Source organism: Mobula birostris, chromosome 21 (genome assembly GCF_030028105.1).
Source record: "Mobula birostris isolate sMobBir1 chromosome 21, sMobBir1.hap1, whole genome shotgun sequence".
Lineage (NCBI taxonomy): Eukaryota > Metazoa > Chordata > Chondrichthyes > Myliobatiformes > Myliobatidae > Mobula > Mobula birostris.
The window spans coordinates 27613611-27625551 of record NC_092390.1 but is presented as its reverse complement, the minus strand read 5'-3'; the positions used below and the strand labels follow the sequence as shown (position 1 = coordinate 27625551).

General features: G+C 39.7%; 1 protein-coding gene across 6 annotated transcripts in view; it reads right to left on the bottom strand.

Annotated features, from left to right (window-relative positions):
• Positions 1-11941, bottom strand: part of fam13c (family with sequence similarity 13 member C) — an 87549-nt gene that overhangs the window by 3741 nt on the left and 71867 nt on the right. For 5 of the 6 annotated variants that reach the window (XM_072239217.1, XM_072239214.1, XM_072239218.1 and 2 more), the window contains 4 exons: positions 7564-7757; positions 6558-6653; positions 3325-3527; positions 1932-2033 (listed from right to left, as the gene is read on the bottom strand). In XM_072239217.1, coding sequence (XP_072095318.1) covers positions 1932-2033; positions 3325-3527; positions 6558-6653; positions 7564-7757 — 595 coding nt within the window. The remainder of the gene's footprint in view (positions 1-1931; positions 2034-3324; positions 3528-6557; positions 6654-7563; positions 7758-11941) is intronic. The other variant, XM_072239216.1, reaches the window with a different exon arrangement.

Sequence of the window (11941 nt, the reverse complement as noted above, 5' to 3'; positions counted from 1 at the left end):
ATTACAATTTTTCCCCAAACACAGTCAGCTGTATTAAGCAACTAAGTCAAACAGAGTTAATGCACCACTTCATTTGGAGTTAACCTAATTATTGGCCAGCATTCCAGACGCAAAGGAACAAATATACCCAAAATAAAACAATGCGTTGTTAATTCTTACCATCCCTTATGCAAGTTTTACTTATAGGCTGCTGTTGACTAATGATATTTCACAGGGATTGGAGTTGGGGCTGCTTCTTTTTGTGTTATGGTAATGATTTGAATGTTGGAATTGATAGCTTTGTGGCCAAGTTTGTGACGACACAAGATAGGTGGAGGGGCAGGCAGTGTTGAGGAAGCAGGGTGCCTGCAGTGAGACTTAGATAGATTAGGAGAATAGTCAAAGTAGTGGCAGATGGAATATAGTATATATAGAGAGGTGTATGGTTATGCACTTAAAGGTGCAGACGTTTCTAAACAGAGACAATTCAGAAATCGGGGTGCAAATGAACTTGAGTCCAAGTGCAGGATTCCCTAAAGGTTAACTTGCAGGTTATGTTGATGGGGTAAGAAAGGCAAGTGCAATATTAGCATTCATTTCAAGTCAAGTAGAATATAAGAGGAAGGATGTAATGCTGTGGCTTTATAAGGCATTAGTCAGACCACACATTGAGTATGGTGTGCTGTTTTGGGCCCTTTCTCTAATAAAAGATGTGCTGGCGTTGGACAGTGTCCAGAGGAGGTTCATAAAAATGATTCTCGGTTTGAAACAGTTTATATCTGAGGAGCATTTGATGGCTTGGGGCTGGTACTCGCTGGAGTTTAGAAGAATGAGAGGGAAATTCTGAAACCTATTGAATACTCAAAGGCCTAGAGTGGATGTTTCCTACCACAGTCTCAGAATACAGGGACGCCCCTTTAGAACAGAGATGAGGAGGAATTTCTTTTTGGAGGGTGGTGAATCTGGAATTCTTTGCCACAGGTGGCTATGGAGGCCACGTCATTGGGTATATTTAAAGTGGAGATTGATAGATTCTTGATTAGTAAGAGCATCAAAGAAGGCAGGAGAATCAGGTTGAGGGATAGTAAATCAGCTATGGTAGAATGGCGGAATGGGCCGATTAGCCTAATTCTGCTCCTATATCATATGGTCTCATCTAGCTATTGAAACAGGAGAAAATGTTAAGAACAGTTCCAAGTATTTTCAGAAAATAATTTCTTTCTGGATTTGTAATTAGCATAATTTCTAATATAGTGACTTTGAAAATCATGCAGTTCAAACAAATAATTTATCCCTATCTATCCTGTCAGTTACTTTTGTTCATTGCAAGTGCACAGTTAAATGGAACTGCCTTGGTGTGGGGCAAGATATTGTGCTTCCAGATTTGTCTTGTTGCTGAATTATTTTTTAAATTTTGCTGGTCTTGTCAGATTAGATGGAAAGATACAGGGTTGGCATGGAGTGGTAGGCATGTGGGGTTAAGGAAACATGGTTGTCCCAAACAGGGAAAGGAAAGAACAGTAAGACAAATGACAAAATGGTTATGTAGCTGACATTTTCTATACCAATAGAATGAGAGAAAGGAATGGGTGAAATTACTTCACTGATGCTTAAAAGATAATGGACCGAAAAGACTTGTATTCCTCTGTTAGAAGTATATCCAAGCAATAATGTGAGTGTATAAATAGGATGAAAGAAAAGGAAAAAGGTGCAAGTTGAGTGGTATGATACATGTGTGCCTGGTACAGAGTGGTGCAACTTGTGTGAGCAAAGCATTTTGTATCTTGAATATAACTGATCACGGAATCCATTGATTAATTAGTAATTGCTAGCTTGTTTCATTGATAATGCTTAATTAACAATATCCTCAAAATTTCCCTTCATTAAATGAATGATTTGACTGCTTTATTAGAAATACAGAATTGCACATTTAACTTCCTGGCCTAATTTACCTTCCTGTTTGTTTGTAGAATTGATCTTCGAACTCTCTGAGAGTTTTACGGAGTTTCTTTTTCTCTGCTCTAGTTTCACGAAGGTGTTCCAACAGTTCAGGCCTGTATGAATAATGAAAATATTTATGATATACGGCACTGCAGGTTGTGTAATTATGAATTTGCATAATTAATGACAGGGTAAAGGGGTACAAAGTCCCCAATAAAGGAATGCTGTGCATTTATAAATCACTAAGGTTATCAAAAAGTAGTCTTCAGTCAATAAAGCAATTTTCTAGTGATGTCATTTTTGTAAAATAGGATAAACTACCAATTTGTGCACAGCAAGATCCCACAAACCGCAATGAGATAATAAGTAGGTCTTTTCCTTTTTAGCATTATTAGTTGAGACAGAAATATTGCTCAAGGCCTCGAGAACAACAACCTGAAATAAATATTCTGATCAGTAGTATACACTTTAAGGTTTAATTCCAGAGACAGCAGAACTGTTAATATAGGTGCAGCCTATTTTACAAAGGAGGGGGGGTCATGGAGTTTTGTATTCTTATTCCTAGAAAACACAATTTTCTATATGACAAGACCATAATACCATCCACACATGCATCAAGAAATTAGAGTTGAAAAAATTGTTGATCTTTTCTCCCCCACCATAACTTCCAGGAGAGCAAATTTTATTCTGTATCTCAAATCTTTGGCTTGCGATTTATGAATTCTGTCAGGTCAAATTTCTGTAATTGAATGACACTTCCTCGAGTCCTTTTTTAAAATAAATGACTTGGATGAGGAAGTGGAAGGGGTGGGTTAGTAAGTTTGCAGATGACACAAAGGTCGATGGAGTTGTGAATAATGTAGAAGGTTGTCATAGGTTACAACAGGCTACTGTCAGGACGTAGAGCTGGGCTGAGAAGTGGCAGATAGAGATCAACCCAGGAAAGTGTGAAGTGATTCATTTTGGAAGGTCAAATTTGAAGGCAGAATATAGGATTGATACCAGGATTCTTGGCAGTGTGAAGGGACAGAGGCATTCCACGTCCATAGATTCCCCAAAGTTGCCAAGCAAGTTGATGGAGTTGTTAAGGTGTATGGTGTGGTGGCCTTCTTTAGTCAGGGATTGACATCAAGAGCCGCAAGGTAATGCTGCAGCTCTATAAAACCCTGATTAGAACACACTTGAAATATCGTGTTCAGTTCAAAAACATAAATAAATAAAATTACATACATGACAGCCGACAGTCTGTTAAACTTCCAGCTGATAATGGCTTATACGAACTTAGCTGTGACAGAACAAAATTTGAGCACTAAATTCCCAGCAACCCATTAATCAACCCAGTCAATGTAATTTGATTAGAACCATTCAAGCAAAACAGATGCCTTCAAAAGCTTCCAAACTCACATGGAAGCTTCATGTAAATTGGACAATGAACTTGTAAGTTGCCTTGTGTCCTTCTTTTCTTCCAGGGGGATAAATCCTGGCTCACGATCTTCATCTCGATGACCTACATTATCTACAAATTCTTGGAATGGAAAATCAGCTGCTGGTCTGCAAGATGTTTCATTGCCCTTCAGGATGGTTTCTTCATCAGAACCTTCTTCTTCCTACAGAAGTGAAATTACCAGCTTTATTACACCCCACAATCATGCCATATAGAAGACAGCCAATAACTACACGGCTTTAAAGTAAGATGACTGAAAGTCTTTACTTAGCATTGTTTATTGTGTTAGATAGTTAGTGGCTACTGATAATTGGCACTCCATTGTCAGAACCTGCAGGGGTCATGTTGGGGTGTTCACAAAAATCAAAAATGATATGCAGATGCTTAAAATCTGAAACTAAACCAGAAAATGTTAGAGATAGTCAGCAGGTCAGGCCGCATCTGTGGAAAAAGTAACATTTCACATTGGAGACCCTTCTTCAGAACTGAATAGGAGAAAAAGCTGCTGAGGCAAAATGGTGGGGGAGGTGATATCTCTCCACAGCTTACCAAGCTTTATTCATCCCCTTCTCACTTCAAAGAGTGTTTGAGCTGAAACAATAACTCTTTGCTTCCCACAGATGCGATCTCATCTGCTGAGTATTTCCAGCATATTGTGCTATGGATGGGACTTTTGACTTAACTCAAATCTGACAAAGTTGATGAGAATCTCCTTGGATTAGAAGAATTCCATGTGACCATGTGAAATGAGTTTATGGGCCAGTTAGAACTGGGCATGAACCCCCAGCCTATCACCAGCTGCACCACTCAAGTTCAAGAGGGTTAGTGATATGTAGAATTAAAACATCATCCTGATGCATGAGAGGAATCTTGAGAGTCTGGCCTGGAGTAGTACTTGTTCCATTTAAGTAGTATCATTCATTTATACCCAATTATCAGCTCGTTCAAGCTGATACCCTTTGTGCCAAAAGGCTCCCAGAGAGGTTCCTATTATACACATTCTGTAAACGTTTCATCCATAACTCAGCTCTCAACATTCTAAATCATTCCAATGTGTCCATAGTCTAGGTACTCACTGACCTACATCAATTACAACCACAAACAATTAGCTGAAGAAACTTGGTGGGCTGAGCAGCACCTGTATGGGTGGGGTTCTGAGGAATTCCTTTCCTCCCCGTCCCCAATAGATGCTGCTCAACGTACTGAGTTCCTCCAGAATTGTTCTAGGTTCCAGAACTGTTGTTCTAAGTTCCAGAATCTCCAGCCTCATATGTTTCCACTGATTCCAAGTTTGACTATCCTTATCTTTAAATTGCCCCTCTCTGCCGAGTGATCTTACCTTCCCTATCTTTGGAAACCCTACCGCCTATCAACCCTCTGAAATGTCATTTTTTTTTTCAATTCATACCCCTGTGTGGTACCACAGTAACATGTTTTATATTTCAGCTTCAACTTTGGCCACTTCCTTCATCCATTACTGCTGAACATGCTTTCAGCCACTTAAGGCCCTAGCTTTGTGTTGTTCCTAAGAGTCTTTGCCTACTTCTAGGGTCAAATATTTGACCCAATGACCTGCTCTTTCAATTATTATCAATAAAAAAAATCTTAAAAAGCCTAGAAACAAACATTATATGAACTTGTAATGTTGTTTGCATTAAAGCCTTTCTTGTTAGTCAGGTACACTATCCGTGGTAGAATAAAATACCACATATGCAAAGAACAATGATTAGGGAAATCGCTCCACTCAGCCATACTGATGTTCTTCGACTTTGCAACAAAAAACAATAACATTCAATAATTCTTTATTCATTCCTTGTAATTGTTGAATAATTTACTTTTTTTGTTGCACTCTGACCAACACACTACAGCAAAATCCTAATACAGTGGATTCCGGTTAATAGGGCCATCAGTTAAGCTGGGCAGCAGCTTATTTAGGACAACTTTTAAAGAACAAACACTTATTGAGAAAATAGCCAGGATTTTCCCTTTATTTATTTGGGACATTATGCCGCTTAATTGGGACAGGAGAATGTTGCCAAACACTTAGTAATTAGCGTTAGTCACATGCGCTTGTTGTGGCCATTGAACACTATACCGTGCTTAGTTTTTAAATAGCATCAGTTTGTGTTCAAAAAGTAGTGACTTTTGTCACTGATAATTGGTGGGAAATAAGCAGTAAGATAATTCAGAACTGTTTTGCTCACTACATTTTCAAGCATTCAGGCTTGGAGATGCAAGAAACAGCCAGGAATGAAAATGAAACGATTTCACTACTTCAAGAAGTTTTGAACTATAAAGAATTTGAAGAATTCAAAGAATAATCATCTTGAATGTTACAATGAAGACAAACATTTGGAGGATGCATTCATCATAAGCATTGTTTGATGGCAGTCCACTATCTGCACTGGTGTCTGCGCTGAGTTAGTTCACTTACAGTCATATGGCTGCCTATAGTGGATGAATTCCTCCGTCGATAACCAATAGGAAATAATACTCAATTGTTAGTGGTCGAATTTGTTCTGTATTTCACTTAAAGAGTCAGTTAAATGATAGTTTGTCTTTTTTTTAATACCTTTTTAACCCAAATCCTCAGCTTTGCCTGTTGCTTGGCGGCCGGGGCCGGGGTCGAAGCGCACAGCAGAAATGGTGCTTGGTGCTCGGTGTCGGAGGGCTGATTGGAGGCTCGAAGTTTTCGGATGGACTCAGAGTCGAATTGTGGTCGGGTGCTTCCAGGAAGCTGCATCGGCAAGTTTGCAGCGCTGGAAGCTCATGGCAGGGAGAGTTCTCCCTTCTACCGTCCGCGTGAGATGTTGGGGCTATCGGGACTTTAAGACTTTTTTTTTTACCGTGCCCATGGTCTGCTCTTTTCAAATTACGGTATTGCTTTGCACTGTTGTAACTATATGTTACAATTATGTGGTTTTTGTCAGTTTTAGTCTTGGTCTGTCTTGTGTTTCTGTGATATCATACCGGAGGAACATTGTATCATTTTTTAATGCACGCATTTCTAAATGACAATAAGCGAGGACTGAGTGTCCTCATAATCTAATTTCCATGAAACTTCGGCTAATTGGGACAACTGCTTAATTGGGCCAAAATGTACTGGTCCTGATATGTCGCAATTAACTAGAATCCCATGCACATGTAGATGCATATATGGTGAATAAAGTTGATTCTTGATTGCTTTACTTACAATAGTGGGAATTGTAGCTACAGGTGAGAGAAGCTGCCGTATGCTTCGGTATCTGTCATAGAGTGGCTTCATGAGCAATCTTTCCTGCTTTGATACCTATCCAAATAAACACAGAGGTTTAGCAAACTCAGATCTTCGGTAACTCTTCAACCAAGGAACACTACATCTACATCAATTGGTAGGAGGCAGTGCTCAGGAAGAAGGGGTTGAGACTCAGGATGGAGGAGGAGGAAAACAGAAGGGTTGAGTAGGGATGGTGTACAAGGGGAGAAGGAGCATACAGAGAAATCTGTTTATATGAGGAGTAGTAGTTCTGTACAGAGGGAGGAGAAAGAGGACAGGGTTGGGATGGAAGGAATTGAAGATAGTCTCAGTAGAATAGTGTTTGAGAAGTGGGGACAGCAGCTGTTCCCAGGACATGACTTTCCATTTCAGGACATCAGAGATGCCCTCCCATTCCCATTCTCATTCCAACATGTCAGTCCATGGTCTCCTCTTGTGCCAAGATGAGGCCACCCTCAGGGTAGAGAAGTAACATATTCCAGCAACACACACAAAATGCTGGTGGAACGCAGCAGGCCAGGCAGCATCCATAGGAAGAAGCACAGTCGATGTTTCAGGCAGAGACCTTGGATCTCCTCCTCCTTCCCTTTCTCCTCTCCTATCAGATTCTTTCTTCCCCAGCCCTTGACCTTTTCCACCCACCAGGCTTCACCTATCACCTTCCAGCTATCCTCCCTTCCCTCCCCCCTCCTTTTTATTCTGGCAGCTTCCCCCTTCTCAATCCTGAAGAAAGACCTCGACCCAAAACGTCAACTGTTTGTTGTCCTCTGGAGGGGAGTAAACAGTCAATGTCTTGGACTGAGGCCCTTCATCGGGATACAGGCAATATTGTATGTTGACCTTATCTAACCTCTCGTTCTTGTGTCATTTCCTGTGCTGGATACTGTCAATTGGTTTGGTCAGACTATTAAAATAGCTATCATTTTATTCAAAGTTGAAATACCTTAACATCTTCTGGAAGGCCAAGCATTTCCTGCTTTTCTTTTAACTTCTTCATCACTATTTGTACAGTCTCTTCCACACTTGGCTTCTGCTGCAGTTCTGAGGCATGCTGATTGTTCTCTTTGTCAGATAGAAGACTGCTTCGATGTCTGTGCCGCCTATTATTCTCCTCCTCAGAGATTTTTAGTTTCAGTTCTATGAAACCAGACATAAAAATACTAGCAATGAATAATAACATTGTACAATTAGTGCCTCAGTAAATTATCCCAAACCACTTCAAAACAACATTATCAGACAAACGCCGTCATTATGACGTTCACCCTTGAAGATCTTTTGTAGAAATAACATATGCTGCTTTGCAAGATGATTTTGTACATATGTTTCTGGTTGAATTGAAAATTTTAACTTTAAAGTAGATTGTTTGGTGAGACTAATAGATGAATGGTAAAGGTTACAAGCTAGTCAGGACCAGATGTCATCAGCCATTACTGTCTGGTTTGGCGCAGTATCTTCTCACAATATACAAAAACTGCAGTAAACTATTAGGTTAGCAGAAAAGGTCATTGGCTGCTGTCTACCATCACTGCAGGACTTGTGTGTATCCTGGACAAAGGAGTGGGCAGGAAAATTCATTGTGGACACTACCTACCCCACAAACAGCCTTCCCTAAAAGCTTCCTTCTGGAAAACGTTATAGCTTGTAAAACAAAAACTTCACGCCACCTTAAAGTTCTTTCCCCCAGACAGTTAATCTGATCAACCATTCTAGTTATACCATCCCCATCCCCTCTACTTGTCCTCTGTCACTGCACTCCACTGTAAACACTTGAAACTACTTTTTATAATGCTGTTGACATTGTAAATACATGCTGCTATTCATATTTTAATGAACATTTTATTCCATGTCTGTACTTTAACCCCTGACTTTATCTATATAGCCCGGGGTTAATAAATTCCTCATGCATTTAAGTGTATAGTGCAAATAAAGTTAATCCTTGATTCTTGATGTGTTGATGAACCATCCCTGCTCCTTCTGCAGTCTGTTTGTTGAAGATCTGTTGGGATCAGTAACTGAAGCTGCAGCTCATTTGAGGTTGGCCTGTGGGCATGGATGACTCAGAGATTCAATTTATAGATGAGCCAGAATTTCTACTGTGATCCTGAATGACATTCTACCCAGAGCCAACTCTGCTAAAAATAGGTTAACTGATCTTCCAGCAAGTTTGCTGTTTGCAAAATGAAATGGTTTAACCCCATTGTCTCATGTTTTTCAGTGTGGGCAAAATGCAATGTAACAGTTTATAAGAAAACTAACTTTTAATCTCCACTTCCCTGGCTTAAGCAAGAGAACTGTAGCAGAATGGTTGCAACAGGGAAAATTGCCATTTGGCCCATCAATTCTAGCTCAGTACAAGTACAATCTAGCAAGATCCACTGTCTCCCTCTCCCCAAAGATGCACACCTTCCTTGAACACTACAATAGAATCTGCCTCAACTACTAACCACCTCAAATGAACCTGCAAACTTTAACCACTTACTGTGTCAAAATATTTTTCTTTATTTGGTTTTTGAACATTTGCCTTCAATCTGCATCTCCCAGTTGTTAAACTCAGTCAGCCGCACCCTCAGTCTCCTCTGCCTGCACCCTTCACAACCTTAACCACTCATATTGGATTCCCTTCCTTTATTCTGAGAAAATCTCATCTGCATCCTCTCCAAAGCCTTTACATTCTAAATGTGGCAGCAATCTGGACTCGACTCAACCTGTTACTGCAATAGTGGTTTATGAAGGCTCATCATGACTCGAGTACTGTTGTGCTTTCGTTGTCAATTTATAAAGCCTAATTTCTCAAACTGCTCTGCTACATTTAACATTTTATCTATTATCCCAGACCTCTCTGCTTTATAACTTTTAGTATTGTGCCCTCTGATTTCTACCATTTCTTCCAACTAAATTGTAACGTTTCAGATTTCTCAGTATTAGCTTTCATCTGTCACCAATCTGCACATATTCATTTTTTTAAATTCTATTACTATTTTCTTCACATTTCACCAAGCACCCATGTTATATATGGTTTGAAAATTTAGAATTTGTGTCTTGTACACACAAGTTCTACTCATTTGTAATATACTAAGAGAAGCAGTGGTCCTTGTACTGATCCCTGGGAAACACAGCACACTTCCCTCTTTTCACTACGCTGTTTCCAGTTACTTGGCTAACTTTCTATCCATGACACTACAATTTATTTTATTCCATAACCTATAATATGGATCACATGCCCATTATGTGGCACCGTTGGAATTCTATATGTACAATTAACCATATTTTCCCCAATGACCATCCCTCTTGCAAAAAACTCTGGAAGATAATTTGCTTTGACAAATTCTTCCTAGATTTCTCTGATTCATCCACACTTGTCCAAGTGACAGCTAACACTGTTCTTGATAGCTTCTCAAAACTCCCCCATCACCAAGATTAACGTAGCTGGTCTGTAGTTACTGGGTCTGTACCTACACCTTCTCTTTACACAAAGGTATACCATTTGTGTCTTTCCTGTCCTCAGGCACTACTATTGAATCTATATTTGCCTGGAAAATTATGGTCAGGTCCTCTGTAAATTTCCTTCCTCACTTCCCATAACAACCTATGTCTATTCCATCTGGAATGGATATTGTATCCATTACATGTGGCTAGTTCATCCAGTATCTACACTTTAAATTTTTAGCTCTTCCAAAATTTAACTACAGCTTTCCTTAAGATTCTATCCTTGACAAAAACTGATTTGAAGTACCAAATGGGTACCTCAGCCATGCCCTTGACTTCATGGGCAAGTTTCCTTTTTGTCATTTCATCACTCTCCTTTCCTCACAAAATCTTTTATCCTTCTACAGGTTTATTTTATGTATTTAATATAAGTTTTCATTGTACCTTTTCATTATGACAATAAAGTCAACTTTGCAACTTGATAGGATGGTTAAGAAGACATATGTTGTATTGGTCTTCATTAGGAACCATGAGGAAACACAGCAGCTCTATAGAACTCTGGTTAGTCCACACTTAGAGTGTTTTGTTCAATTCTGGCTCTTCTTTCTGATCTATTTCACTTTATCTTCTTGGTGCTCTTCACAGTTCTAGTTTTAATTTCCCCACCCTGCTCGTTCATGAACATTTACCTAGAGTGTAACACAAATATATATCTCCATGAATACCTATTATTACATTACAGTTTTGCCTGGCAAGTTTTGACTTCATTTTTCCGGGATTGATCTGTTCTCAACCCATTGAAAGTGGCATTTATCCAACTAACTATATTTACCTTACCATTGCTATTCTAAACATTCTGATGTTATGAGTCCTGTGTCCTAGATGTTCCCCAGTGATATTCCCTCCATTTGAATATTTTCCAGATCTAAGCAACTGTTCTGATCCAGGAAGTTTGGCTGAACCCACTTCAGCAAAAGGCACAAACAGCCACTCCTGCTCTTTGCTCCTTGGGTGTTGTTATTGTAGTCTAATTGTTGACTATCAGTACGAGTATAAAGATTACACTATAGATCAACCAAAACAATGTGTATACTGTATATGCATAGGCCAAAGTAAATTACTGAAAGAGAGTCTTTAACCTTTGGTACTTCAAGATCTAAAAGCATCCAATAAATAACTAGATAGATTATCGCTCTGCTTTGGAATGGAATTTTTTGATAATGCGACAACAAACAGCTACTCATAACCCAGATGATTTTGTTTTTTATGTGCTGTGTGACTAGTCAGCTTTCTCAAGCTTTTTAAAAGATTTGGTACTAATGGTAATTTTCTAAGAATGAAATGTTGCATCGGTTTGCTGCTAAGATCTCTGCAGAAATTTGCTCTTGGTATAGTGCCACCTGGTGTCAGGTAAATAACCTCTTCCTAGAATGCCATAAGACAAAGGAGATGGTTATTGACTTCAGTAAAACCTGCACCACTCACATCCCTCTTCACATCAGCGGCACAGCAGTGGAAACAGAGAACAACTTCAAACTCTTGAGAGTGCACATCTCGCACAATCTCTCATGGTCCCAGAACACATCTTTTGCAGTCAGAAAGCTCACCAATGCCTTTACTTTCTGAGGAGGCTGATTAGAGTTGGACTATCCACATCAACACTCACAACCTTCTACAGATGGACAGTGGAGAGGATCCTAGCAAGCTGCATCACCAGGTCATACTGGAAAGCACTGCTGTGGACAGGAGGGTTCCACAGCGGGTAGTTAAAACTGTCGAACACATCGCTGGCACCAGCCTACCCACCATCAAGGGCATGTACACAGAAAGGTGCTGGAAAGAGGCCAGCTACATCATGAAGGATCCCACCCACCCTGCTCATGGGCTGTTTGTCC